The sequence below is a fragment of the Rana temporaria genome, chromosome 1 (genome assembly GCF_905171775.1).
Source record: "Rana temporaria chromosome 1, aRanTem1.1, whole genome shotgun sequence".
NCBI lineage: Eukaryota > Metazoa > Chordata > Amphibia > Anura > Ranidae > Rana > Rana temporaria.
The window spans coordinates 650,556,976-650,584,447 of NC_053489.1; the positions used below are offsets into that span (position 1 = coordinate 650,556,976).

The following is a 27,472-nucleotide window of genomic DNA, read 5'->3' on the forward strand; positions in this document are numbered from 1 at the left end:
ATATATATATATATATATATATATATATATATATATATATAATCACACATACATACACTGTTAGAATACTGCATCACAATACCTCTATCCAGGGCCGAGGCAAGGGGTGGGATTTGCTGCCCTGTGCACTGTGGTATCAAGTGAGGTGGGGGTGCTGAGAAGAGATTGAGGGGCGGGGAATTGCGGGGGGGGGGGTAAGAGGTGTCTTAGGAGGAGAGGTTTAGAATTTAGTGGAGGGGGGGGTGCTAGGAGTGGCGATTTAGGGTGATTTGGGAGGGGGAATGGGGGAAAAAGAGTAATTGTGCTAGAAGAGGTGATATGGTAGAGGGGGAGGGGAATTGTGCTAGGATGGGAAAGTATTTGTTTGGGGGGTATTTGTGCTAGTAGGGACGACTGGGGGGTATTTGTGCTAGTAGGGACGACTGGGTAGTATTTGTGCTAGTAGGGACGACTGGGGGGTATTTGTGCTAGTAGGGACGACTGGGGGGTATTTGTGCTAGTAGGGACGACTGGGGGGTATTTGTGCTAGTAGGGACGACTGGGGGGTATTTGTGCTAGTAGGGACGACTGGGGGGTATTTGTGCTAGTGGGGACGACTGGGGGGTATTTGTGCTAGTGGGGACGACTGGGGGGTATTTGTGCTAGTGGGGACGACTGGGGGGTATTTGTGCTAGTGGGGACGACTGGGGGGTATTTGTGCTAGTGGGGACGACTGGGGGGTATTTGTGCTAGTGGGGACGACTGGGGGGTATTTGTGCTAGTGGGGACGACTGGGGGGTATTTGTGCTAGTGGGGACGACTGGGGGGTATTTGTGCTAGTGGGGACGACTGGGGGGTATTTGTGCTAGTAGGGACGACTGGGGGGTATTTGTGCTAGTAGGGACGACTGGGGGGTATTTGTGCTAGTAGGGACGACTGGGGGGTATTTGTGCTAGTAGGGACGACTGGGGGGTATTTGTGCTAGTAGGGACGACTGGGGGGTATTTGTGCTAGTAGGGACGACTGGGGGGTATTTGTGCTACTAGGGACGACTGGGGGGTATTTGTGCTACTAGGGACGACTGGGGGGTATTTGTGCTAGTAGGGACGACTGGGGGGTATTTGTGCTAGTAGGGATGACTGGGGGGTATTTGTGCTAGTAGGGATGACTGGGGGGGGGGGGTATTTGTGCTAGTAGGGATGACTGGGGGGGGGGGGGGTATTTGTGCTAGTAGGGATGACGGGGGGGGTATTTGTGCTAGTAGGGATGACTGGGGGGTATTTGTGCTAGTAGGGATGACTGGGGGGTATTTGTGCTAGCAGGGATGACTGGGGGGTATTTGTGCTAGCAGGGATGACTGGGGGGGGGGGGGGGGGGGGTATTTGTGCTAGCAGGGATGACGAGGGGTTTTTTGTGCTAGTATGGATGACGGGGGGGTATTTGTGCTAGTAGGGATGACTGGGGGGTATTTGTGCTAGTAGGCATGACTGGGGGGTATTTGTGCTAGTAGGCATGACTGGGGGGTATTTGTGCTAGTAGGGATGACTGGGGGGTATTTGTGCTAGTAGGGATGACTGGGGGGTATTTGTGCTAGTAGGGATGACTGGGGGGTATTTGTGCTTGTAGGGATGACTGGGGGGTATGTGTGCTAGTAGGAATGACTGGGGGGTATTTGTGCTAGTAGGCATGACTGGGGGGTATGTGTGCTAGTGGGGACGACTGGGGGGTATTTGTGCTAGTGGGGACGACTGGGGGGTATTTGTGCTAGTGGGGACGACTGGGGGGTATTTGTGCTAGTGGGGACGACTGGGGGGTATTTGTGCTAGTGGGGACGACTGGGGGGTATTTGTGCTAGTGGGGACGACTGGGGGGTATTTGTGCTAGTGGGGACGACTGGGGGGTATTTGTGCTAGTGGGGACGACTGGGGGGTATTTGTGCTAGTAGGGACGACTGGGGGGTATTTGTGCTAGTAGGGACGACTGGGGGGTATTTGTGCTAGTAGGGACGACTGGGGGGTATTTGTGCTAGTAGGGACGACTGGGGGGTATTTGTGCTAGTAGGGACGACTGGGGGGTATTTGTGCTAGTAGGGACGACTGGGGGGTATTTGTGCTACTAGGGACGACTGGGGGGTATTTGTGCTACTAGGGACGACTGGGGGGTATTTGTGCTAGTAGGGACGACTGGGGGGTATTTGTGCTAGTAGGGATGACTGGGGGGTATTTGTGCTAGTAGGGATGACTGGGGGGGGGGGTATTTGTGCTAGTAGGGATGACTGGGGGGGGGGGGGGTATTTGTGCTAGTAGGGATGACTGGGGGGTATTTGTGCTAGTAGGGATGACTGGGGGGTATTTGTGCTAGTAGGGATGACTGGGGGGTATTTGTGCTAGCAGGGATGACTGGGGGGTATTTGTGCTAGCAGGGATGACTGGGGGGGGGGGGGGGGGTATTTGTGCTAGCAGGGATGACGAGGGGTTTTTTGTGCTAGTATGGATGACGGGGGGGTATTTGTGCTAGTAGGGATGACTGGGGGGTATTTGTGCTAGTAGGCATGACTGGGGGGTATTTGTGCTAGTAGGCATGACTGGGGGGTATTTGTGCTAGTAGGGATGACTGGGGGGTATTTGTGCTAGTAGGGATGACTGGGGGGTATTTGTGCTAGTAGGGATGACTGGGGGGTATTTGTGCTTGTAGGGATGACTGGGGGGTATGTGTGCTAGTAGGAATGACTGGGGGGTATTTGTGCTAGTAGGCATGACTGGGGGGTATGTGTGCTAGTAGGGATGACTTTGTGCCAAGTGGATAAAAGTGCAGCGCTATGACCAACTGGGTGCATAGAGACTAATGCAATAAACCATGTGAGAGGTAGACTGCATGGACAAGTCACAATAATTCATAAACTGCAATAGCATGTAACACAGTGACTCATTAATAAAGTGCATATGTGCAAACAAATATTGCAAACTGAACCCAAGAAATGATACAAATGCATAAGTGCAATGAAATAAAGTCTTTAAAGTGAATAACGGTAAATTTAATTTTAAGACCCAACATGGTCTGCTGATAGGCCATACTGTGAGCCAAACTGCTAGCGTGGGATGAAAGTCTGGAACCAAAAGGCAAATACAAGAACCAAGGTTGATATCAGATCACCCAGGATAGTGCGTCCTCCACCTAGGGTAAGGGATGGGGACTGTTGCCAGAAACTGTAGACCCACATGCCAGCGGCAGCGAGTCAACCAAGCTTAGAGGTAGGGAACCGGAACTCAAATACAGATCATCGAATGTCCTGGGGATGCATACAACGATCCCATCCAAATGATGTTCAAACATGGGGGGTCATAAGAAGAAAAAATGCCTCTGCATGGAGTAGGTCAAAAGGATGGATTTATTTAAAAAGCAGTACTAAAAAAAAAAGCCGTAAAAACGCCTTGATAATGTGTACAGATAAAAATGTGATCACATGTTCAAAAAAATTCAAGCGCAATGTGAAGAGCTGGACTATCAGACCCAACGTATTTTGCCCCAATGGACTTCAACTGGGGTATTTGTGCTAGGAGGGGAAATGTGGGGTGGATCTGTGCTGGGAGTGGGGATGGAAATTTGTACTGGGGAGGAAATTTGGTGGGAAAAGGATTTGTGCTAGGAGGGGTGGTTTTGGGGGTGGGGGCATTTGTGCTGGGGGAATTGCGGGAACATTTGTGCTGGGAAAGGGGGATTTCAGCAGAGGGTAAGGCCCCTTTCAGACGGACGGATAGAATTGTGCTTTTAGCGGCAAATTTTCTATTTTTCTACCGCAGCTAAAAAGCACACAATGTTTTCCTATGGCCCCATTCACACACAGCGTTTACATGCGATTTTGTTACATGCGGTCTGGTGCGAATAGAATTGAATGCGTCCAGGTGCGATGTAGCGCAGCTATATGCACATAACCGCAGGTAATCGCAGTCTCTTTTGTCAACTGCGGATAGCAGCTTGAAAAAAAAAAAAAAAAAAAAAAAAAAAGAACAGGAAGCACATCATAATCCCAAAAAATAAAAAGGGTTGCTATGGAAATGAACACCGCAGCTAAACGCGGCCGCAATTAAACGCATGTAATCGCAATGTGCAAATGCAGCTAATCGCAGTGCCTGGAGCCTTGAATTTCACAAAACATTGGTAGTGCTTTTTACTTCGGCAAAACAGCCGTCCGTCTGAAAGGGGCCTCAATTTGTACTGGGAGGAGGGGGGGTTTATGCCTGGGGTTAAGCATGCAGATTAGTGCTCAACTTTAAAATTCTGCACAACCTCAAGGCACCCCATTCTAAACTGCAAAAAACTAAGCTAAATGTTTTACATAATGCAGCAACATCCTCACACATAAATCACCCAACATTAGAGGTGATTTATTCCTGCAAAGCTAGTATACCACTGCCTACTGGTACCGACTAGTATTCCATATTTTTCCTTCGCTGTCAGTTTCTCTCCCTCACCCATTTAATGTGACTTGATCCACTTGCTGAGGAGCTGTGGAATTTTTTTTGGCAAGTTTGGGACATTTTTATCATTTAGCAAAGGCACCTCTGAAGAACCCAGTAAGCATTTTGGCTGAAAAAGGCTGATCTAGGCATACATTTTACACAAAAAAATTGACGCTGCAATACCTATATTAAACCACAAGGTGGCAGCAAACAGTGGGAGAAAAACAATCTACGGTAATCGTTAAAATGCAATAGCAAAAAAAAACAATTGAGCACTGTTCACGATACTTTATTTGCAGTAACATCCAAATTGTCATGACCCCCTTGATCCAGGCCCCCCTGCTTGGACCTGGAAGAAAGGGGTACCACCCTTAAAACCTTGTTCTGAAAATTTGGAAGTAACTGCAAATTAAAAACACATATATCACGGACAGTACTCAATTGTTTTTGTTGCTAGTGCACTAATGCGGCCACAATCAGCTAAAGCAGTTGCAAAAAATGTCTAAGCCGACCCACAGGCAAGTTTCTGTGTCGCCACAATTTGACATGAGGATAAATAATCCATGAAAATCTGTTGTGTGGGTTTCTTTGGCCAGTTCATAAAGCATTTCTGCTCATTATTTCACAGAGAAGCATCTTGCGATTATACAGTACTTGGCATATTATATTCTTTTTTTAATGACAGCAAGCTTCCTAAAGGTGCTAAATATGGAAATGCGTCTCTGCAGCGACTGATCATTCCGTCTGTCTATCAGAGAGAGGGATTTCCCTCCAGAGAGCGAAGGTGTGCTTGAAACATACCTGAAAAATGTCACAAAGAATTGCACCAAGTCCATAAAGTTACTGTGCTGAGAGAAGGCAATCTGCAAAAAAAAAGAAAACATGATCAGATAATTATAATACAGAAGACCCCATGAACAAAGCAAACACAGAACTGTTACAGGAATCGCACTGAAAATAAAGAGAGTGCAATATAGTGCCTTGAAAAAGTATTCATACCCCTTGAAATGTTCCTCATTTTGTCATGTTACAATCAAAATCGTAAATGTATTTTATTGGCATGTTTTGTAATAGACCAACACAAAGTGGCACATAATTGTGAAGTGGAAGGAAAATGATAAATGGTTGTTAATATTTTTTTTTTACAAATACAAAATGTGAAAAGTGTGGGGTGCATTTGTAGTCGGCCCCCCCATACTCTGATACCCCTAACTAAAATCAAGTGGAACCAATTACCTTCAGAAGTCACCTAAATAGTGAAGAGAGTCTACCTTTGTGTAATTTATTCTTAGTATAAATACAGCCGTTCTGTGAAGCCCTTGGAGGTTCGTTAGAAAACCTTAGTGAACAAACAGCATCATAAAGGCCAGGGAACACATCAGACAGGTCAGGGATAAAGTTGTGGAGAAGTTTAAAGCAGAGTTAGATTATAAAAATAAAATTAAAAATATCCCAAGCTTTGAACATCTTACAGAGCTCTGTTCAATCCATCATCTGAAATTGGAAGGAGTATGGCACAACTGCAAACCTACCAAGACATGGCCGTCCACATAAACTGACAGGCCGGGCAAGGAAAACATTAATCAGAGAAGCAGCCAAGAGGTCCATGGTAACTCTGGAGGAGCTGCAGAGATCCACAGCTCAGGTGGGAGAATCTGTTCACAGGACAACTATTAGTCCTGCTCTCCACAAATCTGGGCTTTTTCTGGAAGAGTGGCAAGAAGAAAGCCATTGTTGAAAGAAAGCCATAAGAAGTCCAGTTTGCAAAGAAGCCATGTGGAGGACACAGCAAATGAGGAAGAAGGTGCCTAAAAAGCAAAAAAACACTATGTGTGGCGGAAAACTAACACTGCACATCACCCTGAACACACCATCCCCACTGTGAAACATGGTGGTGGCAGCATCATGTTGTGGATAGGCTTTTTTCAGCAGGGATGGGGAAGCTGGTGAGAGTTGATGGGAAGATGGGTGGAGCCAAATACAGGACAATCTTAGAAAACCTGTTAGAGTCTGCAAAAGACATGAGACTGGGGCGGAGGTTCACCTTCCAGCAGGACAACAACCCTAAACATTCAGCCAGAGGTACAATGGAATGGTTCAGGTGTCTCCAAACTATGGCCCTCCAGTTGTTCAGGAACTACAATTCCCATCATGCCTAGTCATGTCTGTGAATGTCACGAGTTTTACAATGCCCCACGGGATGTGTAGTTCCGCAACAGCTGGAGGGCTGTAGTTTGGAGATCCCCGGTTTAGATCAAAGCATATTCATGTGTTGGAATGCTCCAGTCAAAGTCCAGACCTAAATCCAACTGAGAATCTGTGGCAAGGCTTGAGCAACTTCACAAAGAAGAATGGGCAAAAATGTCCCTCTCTAGATGTGCAAAGCTGGTAGAGACTTCCCCAAAAAGACTTGCAGCTGTAATTGCAGTGAAAGGAGGTTCTACAAAGTATTGACTCAGGGGGTCTGAATACCACGCCACACTTTTCACATATTTGTAAAAAATATTGAAAACCATTTATCATTTTCCTTCCACTCAATTATGTGCCACGTTGTGTTGGCCCATCACATAAAATCCCAATAAAATACATTTACGTTTTGGGTGGTAACATGACAAAATGTGGAAAATTTCAAGGGGTATGAATACTTTTTCAAGGCACTGTATGAGTGCTGCTTTGGAGGATACAGGGAGTACTGTATAGGCTTAAAGCCTATAAAGTAAGCGAATCGCTGAGAGGCTGAACCGGGTGTTGGTCCAGATATGTGGGCAGATCCAGACATTGTTGCGATATTGCCTTAGCCTCGACCGTCTGACAACAGCCGACAGCAGGTTCAGCCCGCCGTCTGCTAAAAAGGGGTTACAGGCGTGCAGAACGAACTGCACTCCTGTGATCCACAGGAGAAGTACAGGCAAACAAGCTTTGGCTTTTATTCTCCTTTAATAAAAAGCAGAATACAGTACAGAGTCATTAAGTAGTTGATGTAGAAGGATTCTTTTTGAAGAAGGGGAATATAGTTTAGCGTCACTTTAAAGGGTCAGTTCATATTTTCAGAAAAATCTATTCACAGATATGTGGGACTCGGGCCTCACGTACACTGCTGCTGGTAAACTGACATTTAGGAGCAGTTGGGCATTTTTTTCAGCGGCCCCTGGACTCTCCTCTATGTTATCTCATCAGTACATGTACACCAGGTCGTTTGTAGTCGTTTCTAGGCAGAGTTTAGAAGCATTTTATGGAAAGCAAAGAAAATGCGTTCAGGACGGATGTTCAGAGGCATTTGAAACGCCAAACAGCTTGTAAACGCATGCAATTCGCTTTTCTTACAGACGTTTTAAATGGAGAAACATTTATGACAATTTTCAGGCTTCATTTCCATGGACGTTTTTACAGCCACTTTTTTTAGCCTTTTTTACAGCTTAAAAACGCCTGTCCATTTTTTTTTTTTTTTTTGAGCTAGAGCATTACCGATGGGGCACCGATTGGCACTTTTTTTGGGCACTGACAGGCATTAGGGGACAGGCTGGCAAGTGTTGGGCACCGATTGGCACCTTTTGATGGGGGCTGTGCTGATAACGTGCTAATTATCAGCACAGACCCCCCCCCCCTCTCTGACAGGGAGAGCCGCCGATCGTCTCTCCCTGTCAGCGTGAACCGAGGAAAGCCATTTACCGGCACTTCCTGGTTCACGTGTTAATCAGCTGTGATTGGTCACAGCTGATCACATGGTAAGAAGCCTCTGTCAGGCTCCATACCATGATCAGAGTTGCTGTGTGTCAGACTGACACACAGGGCCTCCAATTGGCGTGCAACGTCTGTGTTATCCTGATCACGTCATATGACGTCCGGTTAGGCTATCACAACCACTTTGCCGCTGTCATCGGGCTATATGGCGGGCGGCAAGTGGTTAAAGGGATAAAGTGATGGGCTTTTTGCAACAATCTATATGAACAAATATTTACTGTTATAGTGAAACTAAACTCTTACAAATCAACATGGACTTATTAATCATTTTCCTGCTAGCACTAGTAAATAAATAGGATAGTGGATATTTTTTAAATGTTTTCAGTTGTTTACTGGTTTCTGGCCTGGACCAACGTGATGTCATCTGGTGGAGATGATGGGCTCTCTCAGATAAGCACATCCTCCTGTCTGCATGCCAAAGCTAAGGTCAGATGTATTCCAGAAAGTAAATTCTACATACCGTATTTATCGGCGTATACCGCGCACTTTTTTGCCCTGAAATTCAGGGCAAAATTGTGGGTGCGCGATATACGCCGATACCCGATTCGAGTTTGAACTACAGCGCCGGCATATACCGAGCGCAGTACACTCATGTATAGTCGGGCAGGCTCAGCTCCTCTCGCAGTCACGTCCTGGACGTACAGCACGTGACCGCGAGAGGAGCTGAGCCTGCCCGACTATACATGTGTACTGCGCTCGGTATATGCCGGCGCGGTAGTTCAAACTCAGCGCGGGAAGCAGGGATCGAGCGCAGAGGACACCGCAGATGGACACCGGACCCGACGAGGAGGACACCAACGAAGCCGCAGATGGACGCCGGACCCGACGAGGCCGCCGCGCAAGACACCAAAACTGTAAGTACGAAAATGTTTTTTTTTTTTACAGGAATGCGGGTCCACTTTAGGGGTTCGCGCTATACGCCGGAGCGCGCAATACCCCGATAAATACAGTAAATCAACTGCCCTTACTCAGGGTGGCTACAGCTAGAAACGCTAAGGAGGCATCGCCCCCACCCCCCCGAGTGTTTTCTCAACAAAATAAAGCATGGAGACATGGATGGATGGGAAGATTGATTCCAATATGAAACATTAATTAAATAGTGTTTTCAGTTTGTGGTGCTCAGATACAGATTTGCTTGGTTTTAACTGTTCAGCCTTTTCTAAACTAGGAGGAGGGTAAGGTGCCTGGCGTCTTAGGTCAGCACACTCCGCACGGTTAGGATGAAGAGGCTGCTGCAGCTCCGGTCAGAGAGGAGACATTCTGAAAGCCAACAAGAGATGGAAAAGTACCAGTGTGAGACAACTTGTGGTCAGAAGGTGTGATGGGTTACAGCTTCCGCCGTGTACTGAAAACTGACAGACTTGGTCTCATAAACCACACATAAAACCATAAGTGAAATGTGGCCGAGGACCAGGCCAGCGAGCGGGGAAGGTGAACGAGGATGACGTTGCTAGGTGATGGCTAATCCCTCTACCAGGAATGGTTCTCCACTCATCCTCCAGCCACAAAGAGCCTTTGTCTGCCACTGGGAGGACAGAGCGGGGAAGGCTGGCATACAAATTGCAGGCAACACTGGCGCTCTGTGCCAGCGCCGTCCATCTGCACAATGCTGCCAATCTGTCAGCCAGCTAATGCCATCAAATCAACAAATGAGCGGGGCATTTTCCTGCATGTTTGGGACTGGACCAGCCTTGCGCCACCTTCTTGATAAATAACTTCGACCAACACCCAAAGCACTTATTTATCTCAGCCATGTTTATCTCGATTATTTTCTCAGAAGCTGGATACCCGAGGTGTTTTGTCAATTCAGCTGCAGCATTCCAGACATAACCAGGTCACCATTCACTGTAGAAACATCCAGCCCTACTGGAATTCCAAACAGACAGCTAAGCAGACAGTTGGAATCCCTGTATATGAGCTCCCTACTTAAAGTGGATGTAAACCCTTACAGACCACCTTTACCTACAGGTAAGCCTAGATTAAGGCTTACCTGTAGGTGCAACAAATCTCTCCGTAACCCACGCGTTTTAGGAGATATTTGAAAAAAAGACAGCACCGATGTAGACAACGGCGCAGGCGCACTGAGCGTGACGTTCCTAGTGGCGATCGTGCCGTGACTGGCGGCTCCCGCGCACATGCACGGGAGTGGCATTGCGGCTTCAGCCAGTCACAGCGCCGGAGCCGCGATTCCCAGAAGTCACTCCGGGAAGGATGGCGGAGGAGGGAAATGAGGACCGCTGCGGGGGCTTCGATCTCAGGTAAGTAATTCATAATGAGCTAGTATGCTATTGCATACTAGCTCATTATGCCTTTGTATTTTTTTTTTAGAGGCTTTACTTCCTCTTTAACCCAATTCTGTTCATAACGGCCAATTATTGGACAATGGCATAATTGCTAATTGTGCAACCAGCTGACAACTGGAGCCTGGAGGAGGAACCCATCAAAAGAAAACCTCACAAAGTACAAAACCCTCACCAAAAATTACCACAAAGCATTCTTTAAAGCCAAAAAAGACCATTTCGCAAACACCATCTCCAAAGCCATAAACCATCCACGGGAACTTTTTAAACTAGTCTCTAAGGCTATGAACCCCCCCTGCAAGTGAGACACAAGAATTCTGCAATAAACTATCTGACTTTTTTATCGACAAAATCGAAAAGATTCGGGCAACAGTTCAACAGAAAAAAAACATGACGATGGATGCACAAATAGGATCAGTTGTCAGCGGTTCTCATCATCTGCTCCGCATGCTACGTAGACTCATCCCCTTCATCCCGGAAGAAGACAGAGCTGTAGTGGTTGGAACAATCATCAACTCACGACTCGACTACACAAACTCCCTCTACTTAGGACTACCAAAACACCAGATTTCACGTCTACAAGTCGTCCGGAACACGGCAGCCAGACTGGTAACAGGTAAAAAGCCGTGGGAATCAGTCTCCCCAGTCTTGAGGTCCCTCCACTGGCTGTCCGTACCGGACCGGGTGACATTCAAGACGCTCTGCCTCACCCACAAATGTACACAGGGAAAAGCTCTTCAATACTTAAGCGAGAAAATAAAACCGTACGTCACCAAGCGCATGCTCCGGTCAACCAACCAAAACCTTCTCCAAATTCCTAAATCCCGCTACAAATCAAAAGGAGAACGAAGATTCTCGGTCCAAGGACCACGGCTCTGGAATGCTCTACCCACGACCATCCGCTTGGAAGAAAACCATCGGGCATTCAGGAAAAAGCTAAAGACCCACCTCTTCTGAAAGATCTGTACAACTCTGGATGTCAAGCGCCTTGAGGCGATTAAGTTCGCATTTGCTGCGCTATACAAGTTACTCACTCACAACTGACACAAGAAGCTGAAATAAAACCCAGTGGCTATGTTGTATGGTGGATGCATTATTATAAGAAAAAAATAATCTGACAAGGCATTGGCAAGTTCAGCTTTAAAAAAAATATATATATATATATATATATATATATATATCCCCTGCAGTAGGATTGTACCCACAATGTGTTATTCGTTTTGTTATTAGGAGAGAGGAGAAACCAAAATGTACTTACCTGATCTCCTACTCCCCTGGCAGATTGCAAAAATGCCAATGCTCCTAAGGCCTCTTGTACACTGCTGCTGGTAAACAGGGGTTTAGGATCAGTTGGGTGCTTTTTTTTTTAACTCTCCTCTATGTTATCTTATTGGTACATGTACACAGGGTCGTTTATAGGCAGTTGAGGTTGGAAGCATTTTTTGGAATGTTCAGAAGAATCTGAAATGCCAAATGCCTGTAAACGCCGCTAAACGCAGTAACTCGCGTTTAGCCGCGTTTCATTTATAGGCATTTTTTTAATGGGGATAAATTTCTGACAATTTATAATGTAAAAAACGCTTCTAAATGCAAACGCGTCTAAATGCAGCATGTAAATGTGGCACAACGGACGGTTTCAAACGTTCATTACTAGCTGTCAATTTCCATAGTTTAGGAGAGTTTTTAAAATATCCCGTGTACATGAAGCCTAATTGCCCCTAAAATGCTACTAGAAGCTGGCACAAAAATGCCATCATCAGCATTTGTCATCCAGCGTTTTTTCAGGCAGTTTGTTTTTAGCTTATAGAGTGCATGGCACCTGAATCACCACTGGGGTTTTTATTTTTTGCTTAACAAATGAAAAAGACTGAAACATTTGAAAACAAAAAAATACTCGGTTTCTGTTAGAAAATTTCGCAAATAAATAATTTTTCTTTGGCACGGGTGAGGCTACACTGATGGGCATGGGTGAGGCTACACTGATGGGCACGGGTGAGGCTACACTGATGGGCACGGGTGAGGCTACACTGATCTTTAGTGCGCGGATTAGTGTAAATGTGTGCTTTCATAGGATACAGAAGTCTTTATTCTTATGATTTATACGTTACACAGTGACATCGCTGAGCAAAGGAAACGCCAATAGACATTTATTTACATGGGATCAGCTGTGATTAGGACAGAGCTGATCACATGGTAAAGGGCCACTGTGATTGGACACAATGATCCCAGAACACACTCTGAGGGCAAGCAGTTCTGGGAGGACATGAAAGCCCTTCCAGAACTTGAAGAGCACGTTGTAGCCGTCTTTTGGCTATAGTGCGATCAGCAAGTCCCTGTGTGGAAGAGAGAGAAGAGAAGAGATCAAGCGCTGTGCATGTCTCCTCTTTTCCTTTTTGCACAGGCCATTGGCTCTTGCTGCTGTCGATCAAATGCAGTGGGGGAGGAAGTGGGGCTAAGCCCCGCTGTGTGTCCATGGAGTGAGGCACCGGAGACACACAGCTTGGGAGTGAGCAGACACTGCGGGCCCCTATAGCAAACAACTTGCTAAGGGGACACACAAAGAAGAGGAGGAGCCAAGATCGCTGGTGGAGGACCCGAGAAGAGGACAGAGCAGGTGAGTATAGCATGTTTAATATTTTAATAAAAAATGTTTTTACCTTTAGTAACACTAACCCTTGCAGTGCAGGCACAGCCCTACTGCAATGGATAACTTTTGTATTGCCCTGCAGCTGGGCATTAAAGTGAAGCCATTTCAAGCTTGTAAAAGTAAAGGTCTTACCTAAAAGTAGACACCACAACATCCCTTCTATTACCTATTAGCCCAACAACCCTCATCTGAAAGTTATTTAGTGAGTGAGGGCTTCACTGAAATACCAAGTCCTGCGCTCCACTACAGCTTTCTTCCCAACTTGGTATCCTATAAAGCAGAGTTCCATGGAACCCTCAGATCCATCCAGAGGATGCTAGGGCTTCCTCGAGCAAGAAGCCATTTCTGCCTCTCGGATGAGTAACCATCGACACCGTTGATATTTATTAACTATCTGTAAGGGGCTAATTTTTTTCGCAACGACCACCACTGTAGGAAGCATTCTACCCACTGATCCTCACAAGAATGTACAGTGAGCTGTAAATATAATTATTAGCAGGGGTTTCCTGAGGCCAAAAAGTTGTTTAACCACTTCCATACCAGGCACTTACGCACCTTCCCGCCCAAGCCAATTTTCAGCTTTTAGCACTGTCACACTTTGAATGGCAATTGCGCAGTCGTGCGACGTGGCTCCCAAACAAACTTTGCATCCTTTTTTCCCCACAAATAGAGCTTTCTTTTGGTGGCATTTGATCACCTCTGCGATTTTTTTTTTGCGCAACTACAAAAAGACTGAAAATTTGGAAAAAAATTACATTTTTATTTTTTTCTGTTAATTTTTTTGTAAATAAGTAAGTTTTCTCTTTCAATTACGGGCACTGATATGGCGGCACTGATGGGCACCGATGAGATGGCACTGATGGACATCGATGAGGTAGTACTGACGGGCACAGATCAGGTGGCACTGATTGGCGGCGCTGGTATGCGGCACTGATGGGCACACATAGGTGGCACTTATGGGCACACAGGCGGCACTGATGGGCACGCATGGGCGGCACAGATGGTCACTCATAGGTGGCACAGATGGGCACTCATAGGCGGCACAGATGGGCACTCATAGGCGGCACAGATGGGCACTCATAGGCGGCACAGATGGGCACTCATGGGCGGCACAGATGGGCACTGGGCATGGATGGGCACTGTGGGGTGGCACTGATGGACACTGTGGGGTGGCACTGATGGACACTGTGGGGTGGCACTGATGGACACTGGGGTGGCACTGATGGACACTGGGGTGGCACTGATGGACACTGGGGTGGCACTGATGGACACTGGGGTGGCACTGATGGACACTGTGGGGCAGCACTGATCTACCCATGTTGCCAGTCAGTGCCCATTTGTGGGCACTGATTGGCATCTTTTTTTTTTTTTAAAGCTTTTTTTTTTCAAGACTTTTTTTTTTATTTGCCCTTCCCTGGTGGTCCAGTGTGGCGACCCGAGGGGGGCTGCGCTGATAAACAATCAGCGTGAACCCCCCCCCGTCAGGAGAGCCGCCGATCGGCTCTCCTCTACTCGCGTCTGTCAGACGCGAGTGAGGAAGAGCCATCAACGGCTCTTCCTGTTTACATCGTGATCAGCCGTGGACACGGCTGATCACGTGGTAAAGAGTCTCCGCCGGAGGCTCTTTACCGAGATCGGAGATGCAGGGTGTCAGACTGACACCCCGCAACAACGATCGCCGCGCGCCCGTGGACGTCCAGTCAGGATTTCAAAACCACTTCCCGGACGTAAATCGGCTATAGGCCAGGCGAGAAGTGGTTAAAGGGTTCCTCCATGTTAAGAAGGTCGCAAAAGGATGCTCTAATGCATGGGTCTTCAAACTACAGCCCTCCAGGTGTTCAGGAACTACAATTCCCATCATGCCTATTCATGTCTGTGAATGAGAGTTTGAATGAGAGTTTTACAATGCCTCCTGGGATTTGTAGTTCCGCAACAGCTGGAGGGCCGTAGTTTGAGGATCCCTGCTCTAATGGAACTACGAGTCACTACATGTTTTTCAGGAAGAAATACTGGTTACATGTGTCTGTATCCACCCAGGTTCCAATATGAAGAACTAGCAGCTAATAAAACTTGTCACACCGCTTGGAGCCTGCTTTAAATAACAAGCGTGATACGGCATAATAATAATAATACACACTCATGATATTTTATAAACATCTGTCCCATCTATTATTATACTAATAAGTGTTTGCATAATCTCTTGTTCTTCCAGATTCTCAGGGATGTCACTGGTCTAAGGAGGAATGAATTCAGATGTGATTGGACAATACCCGAACATGTGTGAGGTCATCCTTGGACGCTAGTGAATATATAGGCTACACATTGTCATTGAGGTCACCAATCTCTAGTAAGTGGATAGGTTGCATTCTAAGCAATGTCATTGGTTCCTAGAGCTTGAATAGGCTGCATTCGCAGTCATGTCATTGGTCTCTACCACATATATGCTGCAGACACAACATATAGGCGGAGCCACGCAGGGCCCCTTCGTCAGGCATGCCTGAGGAAGGGGGCCTGCGTGGCTCCGAAATGTTGCACTCTCTGTGTTGTGATCATGAAATAAACCATCTGTTTGGACGCTATTTACGTCGTTCCATGGTGTGCTGGCAAATATTTCTACTGCCATAATGTCGCAGTCACGATAAAAATCGCAGACCGTCGCCATTACTAGTAAAAAAATTAATTAATAAAAATGCTATAAAACTATCCGCTATTTTGTAGACGCTATAACTTTTGCACAAACCAATCAAACGCTTATTGCGATTTTTTTTTACCAAAAATATGTAGAATATGTAGATATGTAGAATATATGTAGAATATATGTATCGGCCTAAACTGAGGAAAAAAATATATTATATCTTTTTTGGGGATATTTATTATCGCAAAAAGTAAAAAATATTGGGCCAGATCCTCAAACGAATTACGCCGGCGTATCTATGGATACGCCGCGTAATTTCAAAGTTCCCCCGTCGTATCTCTGTTTTGTATCCACAAAACAAGATATGGCGGAATCTGGGCTCGATCCGACAGGTGTACGTCTTAGTATGCCGTCGGATTGTAGGTGCATATTTACGCTGGCCGCTTGGTGGCGTTTCCGTCGAATTCCGCGTCGAGTATGCAAATTAGATAGATACGGCGATCCACGAACGTACGTCCGGCGCATTTTTTTATGTCGTTTGCGTTCGGCTTTTTCCGGCGTATAGTTACCCCTGCTATATGAGGCGTATCCTATGTCAAGTATGGCCGTCATTCCCGTGTCGAATTTTGAAAATGTTACGTCTATGCGCAAGTCAATCGCGAAAAGGGCTTTGCGTAGAATGACGTCAACGTCGTAAGCATTGGCTTGTTCCGGGTTAATTTCGAGCATGCGCACTGGCATACCCCCACGGACGGCGCATGCACCGTTAAAAAAAAACCCGTCATTTACGTCGGGTCACGACGTATTAACATAAAACACGCCCCCATCACATACATTTGAATTGCGCGCCCTTACGCCGCCTAAGTTACACTACTACTATTTACGGCGGGAAATCTTTGAGGATACAAAAAAAAAGTAAGTTGCGGCGTAGTGTATCTGAGATACACTACGCCGGACGGAGAGAAGCGCCGCGCTTCGTGGATCTGGCCCAGAGAATTTATTTCAAAATTATTGCTCTATTTTTGTTTATAGCGCAAAAAATTACCGCAGAGGTGATCAAATACCACCAAAAGAAAGCTCCATTTGTGTGAGAGAAAAAAAGGACATCAATTTTGTTTGGGAGCCACGTCGCACGACCGCGCAATTGTCAGTTAAAGCGATGCAGTTCCGAAACGCAAAAAGTGGCCCGGTCATTTAGCAACAAAATGGTCTGGGGCTGAAGTGGTTAAAGGAACAGGATGATTTTTTTTTTTTTTTTTTTTGTTAAGAGTTTCAACCACTTATAAAAAAGGGACATCTTCCCTTCTTTTAGTGCCAGCAAAGGGCACTAAAAGCAAAGAAAGCCTGACTGGGGTTCTAACCTTTCCCCATGCGATCCTAAAGCAGCAGAACATGTTGTTTTAAGACCCAATTAAGATTCACAGCTAAATATAAAAAAAGTGTCAGATTTTTTCGGGACAGTTCAAAGCAAACATAAAAGGTGTAACCTAGGAAGTGTCAGACTGGAGAACGATATCATTCCTGCCTAGCAAACATTGTCTCTTTTACATGCTCTACCAAAAATAAAAAGGATAAATATGCAGAAAAGTGTAATATTCATCCAGCATATACAAGTCCATCACCAGCAGGTAGATTCAGGGTGCTGCAGAGACTTGATATACAAAGGGGAGTTACCATCCAATCAGAAACCATCTCTTGACAGTGCTTTGCTGCTGAGATTGCTGTGTCTCAGCCAATCAGGATGGAGTATCTCGGATGGTTGAGATACTCGTGGACATCGCTGGACAGAGAGGGAGCTCAGGTAAGTATTGGGGGAGGCTGCTGCACACAGAAGGCTGTTTATTTTAATGCATTATGATAAAAAAAACCTTCTGCCTTTACAACCCCTTTAACGTTTCCCCAATCAATAACTGTTGCAGCTGCTTGTGCTCTCAACTGAACTGTCAAGTTAAAGGGTCACTAAAGGAATTTTTTTTTTTAGCTAAATAGCTTCCTTTACCTTACTGCAGTCCTGGTTTCATGTCCTCATTGTTCGTTTTTGCTTTTAATGTTGCTGTAAATCCTCTCTGTTCTGGACACTTCCTGGTTGCCTGTTTCCTGATAACCACAGTGCTGGGAGATTTCTCACGGTGGTCACTAATGTGATTATTGTGTGTAAAACGAAACTGGATTGGTGCTGAGGAGTTTTAGACAAAGTATCACTGCTCTCTATTGGCTGACTGCCCTCTAGTGGCTCTGTACATCAGAGAACCAGGAAACAACAACAAAAACGAAACTACACTGCAGGCACATCATATGATTGTTTTTTATCTATTTTTAATCATTTTTAAAAGGAATCAGTTAACTATTATGTCTCTATGCCCTGTAAACAATCATTTCAGCTAAAAAAAATAATTCCTTTAGTGACCCTTTAACAAAAGGCTGGTGCCGTTGTTCCAACAAGAAATGACCCCAGTCGAATAATGCCCGCCCTTTACTGCGCAGGCGCACTACGGATCCGCCAAAAGTCTCTGAACACGATCAGCTGTGCACAGCGCCTGCGCAACAGCAGACGACTTTGTGCCACACGCTCCCGCATGCTCGTGCAACTCTGCAAGGGGCGGATATATTATTGACTGAAGCGTGTGAGGGGCGGATACCTACAGAAGAGGCCGTATGTTATAATGATGGCCAGAGCTGATAAGATGGGGGGTGGATTTCTCAATAAACGATACGCGTTTGCGGGTGCGTGTTTTACACAACTGAAGGGCGTTTTTAACAGTGTTGATGGGCGGGTTAAAATTTAAGCATATTAAAAATGTACTAAGGAAAGTATTTAAATTGCTTGGTGTTGGGTAGTTAAATAGGGCCTTCAAACCCGCCCATCAACATTGTTAAGCCCGCCCTTCAGTTGTGCAAACACGCCCCCGCAAACATGTGTCGTTTATTGAGAAATCCACACCAATCTTATCAGCTCTGGCCATCATTATAACATACGGCCTCTTCTGTAGGTATCCGCCCCCAACACGCTTCAATCAATAATATATCCACCCCTTGCAGAGTTACATGAGCAGCGGGAGCGTGTGGCACAAAGTCTTCTGCTGTGCGCAGGCGCCGATTATATTCGGAGACTGTCACCTGCTCCGTAGTGCGCAAGCCCTGCGCAGTAAAGGGCGGGCATTATTCGATGGGGGTCATTTCTCGTCAGAACAGCGTAACTGATCACAAGAATAGCACCATAGCAACTGCAGATCAACCAAAGGCTATGATGCCAGCTCCCTTGGCTGTAAAAATAGGAGGGGTTTAGTCGCTTTAGATCCCTTTCACACCGAGGCGGTTTTCAGGCAATTTAGTGCTAGAAAGGGTACCTGTAAAGCGCCTCCCATTCATTTCCGTGTGACTTTTCATATTGGGGGCGGTGAACTTCAGAGACATTAGGAAAGGTCCTGTAAGCAGCATCTTTGGGGCAGTTTGAGAGCGCTGCATACACCGCTCCCAAAACGCAATGCCTATAGAAATGAATGGGCAGCACTTCCAAAGCGCCTCAAAAGCACTTTGGAAGCACCACAACATGGGTTCTTTTAACCCTTTCTTTGGCTGCTAAGCAGACAAAAAACGCCACTTAAACACCTGTAAAACACTGCCAAATCGAGCAACGCTTTACCACTAATGCACGGCAGCCCCAGTGTGAAAGGGGTCTTAAAGGGTCTGTAAAGGTTCGTTTTTCTAAATAGGCTCCTATAAGCTAGTGTATTGTTGGTTCACTTACCTTTTCCTTCAATTTCCCTTTTAAATATTTTTTTCTTTGTCTGAATTTCTCACTTCCTGTTTCTCCTCAGTAAACTTGCCCCCATCATCCGAGTTGTTCTGGATGGGGGTTAGTCAGCCAGAACAGCTTACTGAGGAGGAACAGGAAGTGAGAAATTTAGACAAAGAAAATAATCATTTAGAAGGGAAATGGAAGGAAAAGGTAAGTGAACCAACAATGCACTAGCTTAAAGGAACCTATTTAGAAAAAAATAAAACCCCTTAAGGTGTTTTTAAAGGCTCAAGGTTTATTTTACCTTCTTAAAAAAACTTCAGTGTGCAGCAACCCCCCCCCCTTACCCGAGTCCCATCGTGATCCAGCAATATGCACAGCCTCAGCTCTCCAAGGACTGTCACTTCTCATTGGTTGAGGCAGCAGAGGAAACCACTGGCTTCCGCTGCTGTCAATCCCAGCCAGTGAGCCAATGAGGACAGAGAGAGTGAAGTCAGGGCTGTGTGTGTGTGAATAGACACGCAGAGATGTGGCTCGGGTGCTATGGGGGGACACTCGGCAGGAGGGCGTGGAGTGCTGGCAGGGGACCGGAAAAGAGGAGGATACGGGGTGCTCTGTGTAAAACTCTTACACAGAGCAGGAAAGTATAACATGTTTTTTTTTTTCTTTTAAACAAGCAGCCTCACTCAGTCGCCTGGGTCAGTAGGAGAGAGAAGCGGAGCCTCGCTCATGCAAAGTAGGGTTCCCGGCGTGAAGCCGAAAGGCTACACTGCCGGATACCCTTACCTGCAATGGCAGCACCTGACAGCTGATGGAAACATCAGCTGCAGGTACCGACATCGCTGGACTCCAGGACAGTTAAAGAGGAGTTCCACCCTCAAAATTGACCTCCGCTTAACCCACTCCTCGCCCCCTTACATGCCACATGCATGTAATTTTTTTTGGGGGGGGGGGGGCTTCAGGAGAAGGGGACTTCCTGTCCCACTTCCTCTTTCCGCCGAGGGGCTGCAAAGGCGATACGTCATATCACCTTTTGGCAGCCCCTCCCTGTAGGCGATCGCCTAGGACACATGACAGGTCCTAGGCGATCACCTGTCCAATCAAACAGCGCAGCGCCGGGCCGCGCACGCAGTGCCGCTCGCGCATGCGCAGTGCCGCTCGTGCATGCACAGTGAGTGCCCGGCCGTGAAGCCGAAAGCTGTCACGGCCGGGTGCCCACAGTGACAATGAAGACGCCGGCCGGGGAGGGGGGGAGAGGAGCGGAGCCCCAGCCGGCGCGTCGCTGGAACGTGGAGCAGGTAAGTGTCAGTTTATTAAAAGCCAGCAGCTACACTTTTTGTAGCTGCTGACTTTTAATAAACTTAAAAAATGGGTGGAAAACCCCTTTAAATGTTCTATTAAAAGCCAGCAGCTGCAGTATGTGTAGCTGCTTTTGTTTTTTGGGGGGGCGGAACACCGCTTTAAGTAATTCCAATATTTCTTCAAAGCTGAACTCCGGCCATCCCTTTAGGCTTGCACAGTTCTACAGGCTCCTCTTGTGTACTGAAATTGCTGATTTCACTGCACACTGTAAGCTTCTCACAATGTGCATTGGAAGCTGCAGCAATCAGATAAAGACCGCCCCATTTCCTGGCTGGAGGTCATCCAACATCATCTAGCTTATTCCTCCCCAGCCTGATTTGCCCTAGGTTTACAACGCATACTAGCCCATTATGCTTTTACTTTGCAGGGAACCAAAGAGGACGTAAAACCCATCAGGGTTTACTTCCTCTTTTAAGGTGGTATTCCGAAATAAAATTATTTCCTGGGCAGGGGCGGACTGACCATTGAGTCACTCAGGTACCGCACGAGGGCCCCATGTCACTAGGGGGCCCCATCAGGGTTGCCAGGCTCAGTGAAACCAGGGACAGTATGTCCAGGGATCTCTTCTTCACCACGGATTGATTCAAAGTTACATCTCACCAGCGGCGCTTAGACGCTCACTTCACAGTGGGCATTTGGCGCCTAATTAAGCTCAAAAATCAATCAATCAATCAAAAATCTATGGTTTTGTTTACATCTGTCCCTGATATGTCTGAAACCAACATGCTTCTGATGTGAAAATCCCGAGATTTTAGCTGCCCCGCCTCTGCACTGCCTCCTGGCATGGTGGCCATCTGTAAGCCCAGGGGCCCCATAGTCTTCTATTGCCCGGGGGCCCCATGAGTTGTCAGTCCGCCCCTGTTCCTGGGCAATACTCAAACCCCTCAGGAGTACAAGTGTTGTATGCTTTGGCAACACCCATTTCTGAAGCCTCGGATCCATTCTAGGACCCTGAGGGCATAGAGGTTCTAGGGTAGGGAAGCACCTGTTCAGCTTCACTCTCAATGATGAGTTGGCCCTGCAGCAAGCATAGAGAGTTGGAGAGGGCTCCTGCAGTGGGGAAACTTTACACACAAGACATACAGCTCTAAAAAAAACTATGAACAACAGCTTATAAATATCACCAATAAAAAAAGAAAAATCCAACACAAAAAAAAAAAGCAACCCCGTTCCCGGCAGGTAGGAGGCAGGCAGGGCCGGCCTTAGGTGTTCAGGCGCCCTGTGCAAGCTAATCCTGTGGCACCCCCCCCATCTTCACCCCTCGCCCCCTGGTCACCTAAACATACACAAAGAGGACCCCTTTACATTACACAGCACCCTGCATTACTGGACCCCTTTACATTACACAGCACCCTGCATTACTGGACCCCTTTACATTACACAGCACCCTGCATCACTGGACCCCTTTACATTACACAGCACTCTGGACCCCTTCACATTACACAGCACTCTGCATCACTGGACCCCTTTACATTACACAGCACCCTGCATCACTGGACCCCTTTACATTACACAGCACTCTGGACCCCTTCACATTACACAGCACTCTGCATTACTGGACCCCTTTACATTACACAGCACCCTGCATCACTGGACCCCTTTACATTACACAGAACCCTGCATCACTGGACCCCTTTACATGACATATTCAGTGCAGACCCCCCTTCAGTGTATCCACCCCTTCAATGCAGATCCCCCCAGTGTGTGGTACGCCCCCAAACCTTCTAGTACGCCTCTGGATGGCCGCACGGCGCCCCTGTTGCCCATGGTGCCCTGTGCGGCCGCACAGCTCGCACACCCCAAAGGCCGGCCCTGGAGGCAGTGGCACTCAGCACTGGTACTCCTGGCGGTGACATCTTCGGAGTCAAAAAGTTTGAAAACTTCAAGCAAGAGTCCTGTCATGTTAGTTGACGACACCACCCACCCCCTTCATTCCAGATTAGAGAAAAGGAGAACAAAAGTATAATCAGACATTACCTGGAGTGAGAATTTCCGCCACTGATGCTGCTGCAAAAAAGCTCAGAATTGTAAGAAACAAGAAAAAAAAATGTTCTTATAGCCGAGAAATCCAGAGCGGCACTTTCCAAGTATTCGACATTGTAAAAGCAGGAAGCACTTCAGAGACGGGGAGAAAAAAAATAAAAAAATCTCACCGATGGCTGCCAAAACTAAGGCAGGAATAGCTGGAGAGGATGCATCTGCTTCATGTTTAAAAGTATCACTTACACGCTCTGCTTCAAATCACAGCCGCCCTCCTCCCCCTTTCCTCGTATCCAACAGGAGCAGTGCCAGTCTGACGGCCCTGGAACGCCGCGTGTAATTGCAAAAATCTGGGAGCAATTATTTACACTAATAAACTTAAATGATTGAAAACAAATTCATTTGCATTCCTGCTATTCCGCATTCGCGTCCCGGCCTCCCTGCCAGCAGTATGTAAACCGGAGCGCTGATCAGACGCGACGGGTCCCTTGCAACAGAATCAACTCCTAAACAAAGTGACGGCTGACAATGAGGGCTGCCAAAACTCCGCTCCCTTCACTGACAGATCCCCCCGTGATCACTAAATGGGAATTCCAGCACACGCCATGCTGCCTTCTAACAATTCACAAGTAAATAGAACAAGCACTTCTTCCTGGAAATGCTGATAAATTCAGAGGACACAAAACTTAGATTCTAGTTTAGTTATTTGCGGTGAAAGTTTGTGTCCCCTGTGGACTCCAGAGGCGAGGTGTTTGGGGGTTACACGTCTGCTCACGATTATTACTACTATACAGGATTTATATAGCGCCAACAGTTTGCGCGGCGCTTAAACTAAAGGCAGACATTACAGTAGCATTACAATTTGGTACAAGAGGAATCAGAGGACCCTGCTCATTAGAGCTTACAATCTAAAAAGGAAGGGTCAGTTGATACAAAAGGTAATAGCTGTGGGGGATGAGCTGATCAAGTAAAACAGTGGGGTAGATTCAGGTACATTTGCGCTTTTTTTGCGGAGGTGCAGGGCAACGTTTTTGCCCTGCGCCCCCGCAAATTTACTGCGCTGCCCTTGATTCACGGAGCAGTAGCTCCGTAAATTGCGTGGGCGCGCCGGCAAAATGCCTGGCGGGAATCATTTAAATTAGGCGCGTTCCCGCGCCGAACGTAGAGTGCATGGTCCGTCGGGAAACTTTCCCGACGTGCATTGCGGCAAATGACGTCATTTGCTTCAAAGTGAACGTGAATGGCGTCCAGCGCCATTCACGAATCACTTACGCAAACTACGGAAATTTGAAATTTCGCGACGTGGGAACGACGGGTATACGTTACATTGGCTGCCCCTGCTAATAGCAGGGGCAGCCTTACGCGAAAACCGCCGTATGGAAACGACGTAAACTGCGTACACAAGGCTTGTGTAACGTTGTGAATCGCCGTTAGTATGCAATTTGCATACTATACGCTGAGCACAACGGGAACGCCACCTAGCGGCCATCGCAAGAATGCAGCCTAAGATATGCGGGCATAAGAGCCTTATGCCGCGCATATCTTAGGCTGCAGTCGGCGTAACGAGGTTCCTGAATCAGGAGCATTCGTTACGCCGGGGCAAGTAAGCAATTGTGCCTGTGTAACTATGGTTACACAGGCGCAATTGCTTCTTGAATCCAGGCCAGTGTTAGTTAGAAGCAGGATAGGCTTGCCGCCCCCACCCACCGTCAAATGACAGCAAAGCGGTGTGGCTCTTGTTCTGGGACGATATCATATGACGGCGTTCCAGAACGGCCGCTCTCGCACGCCCGTGCCGTGTTGATAGGACATGGCGTGGCCCTGAACTCTGTAAAGAGCCGCGTCCACGGCTCTTTTACCATGGCCTCGGCTCCATACTCACCACACCTACCGCCTAGATTCCATGTAAGTACTCAGGGTGGACCCTTTTGTTGCATCTTTTATTTTTTTTTGTTTTGATCACCACCAGATCTAGTAACTATACCCTACATTATTTATTTTTTAGATATCCCAAGCATCAGCCCCTGATGAGTGTCATTGACACGAAACGCGTCAGGCACCAGAGATGCGGATATATGCCCTTATCGTATCATTTAAGTTGATAAACATTTCCAACCCTTGATGGTTTCACTTGTTTTAACAATTTTTATCTTCCTCGCTATTAATGTGATATCTGTACATATGTTAACTCATAAATTGTACTCATCGACTGTGTGGCGCCAGGTCATGCACTGTTGTACCCTCGCTGCCTATTTTGCACATGCACATAATATATGGGTGTGTTAGCATTATGAAATGACATTTACACAAAATGATTGTTTCCTCTATGCGTTTTCTGTTTTTGAGACATGTCATGCAATTTCATGATTAATAAATATGTACTTCCCTTCATCACCCACACCATGTCTCCAGCCTCATTTAAAGTCCCAAATTTCCTTTTTTCAAATCTTTTACCATGTGATCGGCTGTGTCCAATCACAGCCGGTCACATGCAAACACGGAGATGCTTGTAATCGGCTCTCCTCACTTTACACTGACACAGTGTGAGGAGAGGAGAGCCGATCAGTGGCATATCCTCACAGGGGGACATGTAGGAATGTAATCAGGGCACTGATCATCAGTGCCCTGATTACAGTATATCAATTTAAGTGTCACCAGTGCCCACCATTGGTACAATCAGTTCCCATTAGCAATGCCAGTCAGTGATGCCCATCAATGCCCAGCACAGTCGTGAATGCCCAGCACAGTCGTGAATGCCCACCAGTGCCGCCCATCAATGCCCAGCACAGCAGTCAATGCCCACCAGTGCCGCCTCATCAGTGCCCATAAGTGGCACCTCATCAATGCCCACCAGCTCAGCCTATCGGTGACCATCAGTGCCGCCTCGTCAGCGCACATCAGTGAAGGCGAAAAATAACTTGGTTACAAAATTTACTGACAGAAAAAGTAAAAAACATTTTTTTTTCAAAAATGTTGGTCTTTAAAAAAATAAAAATAAAACATTTACTACCAAAGAAAGCTCTGTTTGTGTTTAGAAAATGTAAAAAAAAAATGTTTGGGTACATTGTTACATGACCGCGCAATTGTCAAAGTGTGGCAGCGCTGAAAGCTGAAAAATGGCTTGGGCAGGAAGGGGGTGTAAGTGCCTGGTGGGCAAGTGGTTAAAGTGGTTGTAAATCCTTTACAACCACTTTTACCTACAGGTAAGCCTAGATTACCTGTAGGTGCTCAAAATCTGTAGGAGATATTTGCAAAAGAGCTGGGCCCCGATGTCTATGGAACATGTGCCGTGGACGACGCAGGCGCACTTTAGAAATGGCAATCGTGCCTTTTCTAAAGGAGATTTTGCTGTAACTGGCGGCTCCCGCGTGCATGCCTGGGAGTGACGGCATCGCAGCTCCAGCCAATCACAGCGCAGGAGCCGCGATACCCAGATAGGGTGAAAGATGGACGCTTCATGAAGGCGAGGAAATCGGGGACATAGCAGGCTTAGATTTCAGGTAAGTGACACACCTTTGCAGGGAAACAGAGGAAGTAAAACGCATCAGGGCTTACTTCCTGTTTAAGTAGAAGGGTTTTCAGGGATCGTTTAAATATGGATAGTTTAGAGGGCAGTTGGACAGATTGGGGTAGGGAGTTCCAAAGGATGGGAGAAGCTCTGGAGAAATCCTGGAGCCAAGCATGGGAGGAGGCGACAAGGGAGCTAGAGAGCAGGAGGTCTTGGGAGGACCGAAGAAAGCTTCCCACAAATAGAGCTTTCTTTTGGTGGTATTTGATCACCTCTAGCTTCAGCTACATACAGTATACACCGCTGAGCCAATCCTGGCGAGCAATGTATTCTATTAATACAGAGCCTGCTCAGATTGGAGCAACAACCTCTGCCAATCAGAGCAGGCTACATACATTGGCTTTTAGAGTCAGTGAGGCGTGGGCTGATGATGTTACAGCCTCTGCCAATCTGAGCTGGCTTTGGATTCGTTAATAGAATACATTGCTCGCCGTGATTGGCTCAGCGCTGTATAGTTCCAACTTCAATTAAAGGGGAGTTCCACCCACAATTTCACTTTTTAAATATAAATACCCCTGTAATACACAAGCTTAATGTATTCTAGTAAAGTTAGTCTGTAAACTAAGGTCCGTTTTGTTAGGTTGTTACAGCATTTAAATAGTTTATAATCTAGAAATAGACCGTGGCCATCTTAAGTGTGGGCATCATGAAGCCAGACTGTATGACTTCCTGGATTTCAGCTTTGCATATCTCGCACATGCTCAGTGCACAAGCAATGTAATAGGTTGCAGTCAGGTTTGCAAGGACTACTGGGAAACATGATGCCTATCCCAGAAACCCTTGCAAATAGCCTAGGCAAATAAGGAGGAGGAAGTAATGAAGGACTACAAAATAAAGGTATTTACAAGCAACAAATTAAATAAAAATTGTCCATTCTGAACACTATGAGATTAGAGCATGCAGCACAGACAAACATAAAAAAATGGGTGGAACTCCACTTTAAGAAGGAAATATGGGCACTATGAAGCCCCAGAAGGGGGGTCGTCTTATACAGTGAGTATAGGCAAAAACTAGAAATACAGTAGAATTAGGGGGTTGTAAATGAAGAAATGCTGGTGTGT

At 46.6% G+C, this 27,472-nt stretch overlaps 1 protein-coding gene across 2 annotated transcripts in view; it reads right to left on the reverse strand.

Annotated features, from left to right (window-relative positions):
• ATRN (attractin) overlaps window positions 1–27,472 on the reverse strand; it is a 337,196-nt gene that overhangs the window by 77,537 nt on the left and 232,187 nt on the right. For both annotated transcript variants that reach the window (XM_040335496.1, XM_040335495.1), the window contains exon 25: window positions 5,241–5,302. In XM_040335496.1, the coding sequence (XP_040191430.1) occupies window positions 5,241–5,302 (62 nt within the window). The remainder of the gene's footprint in view (window positions 1–5,240; window positions 5,303–27,472) is intronic.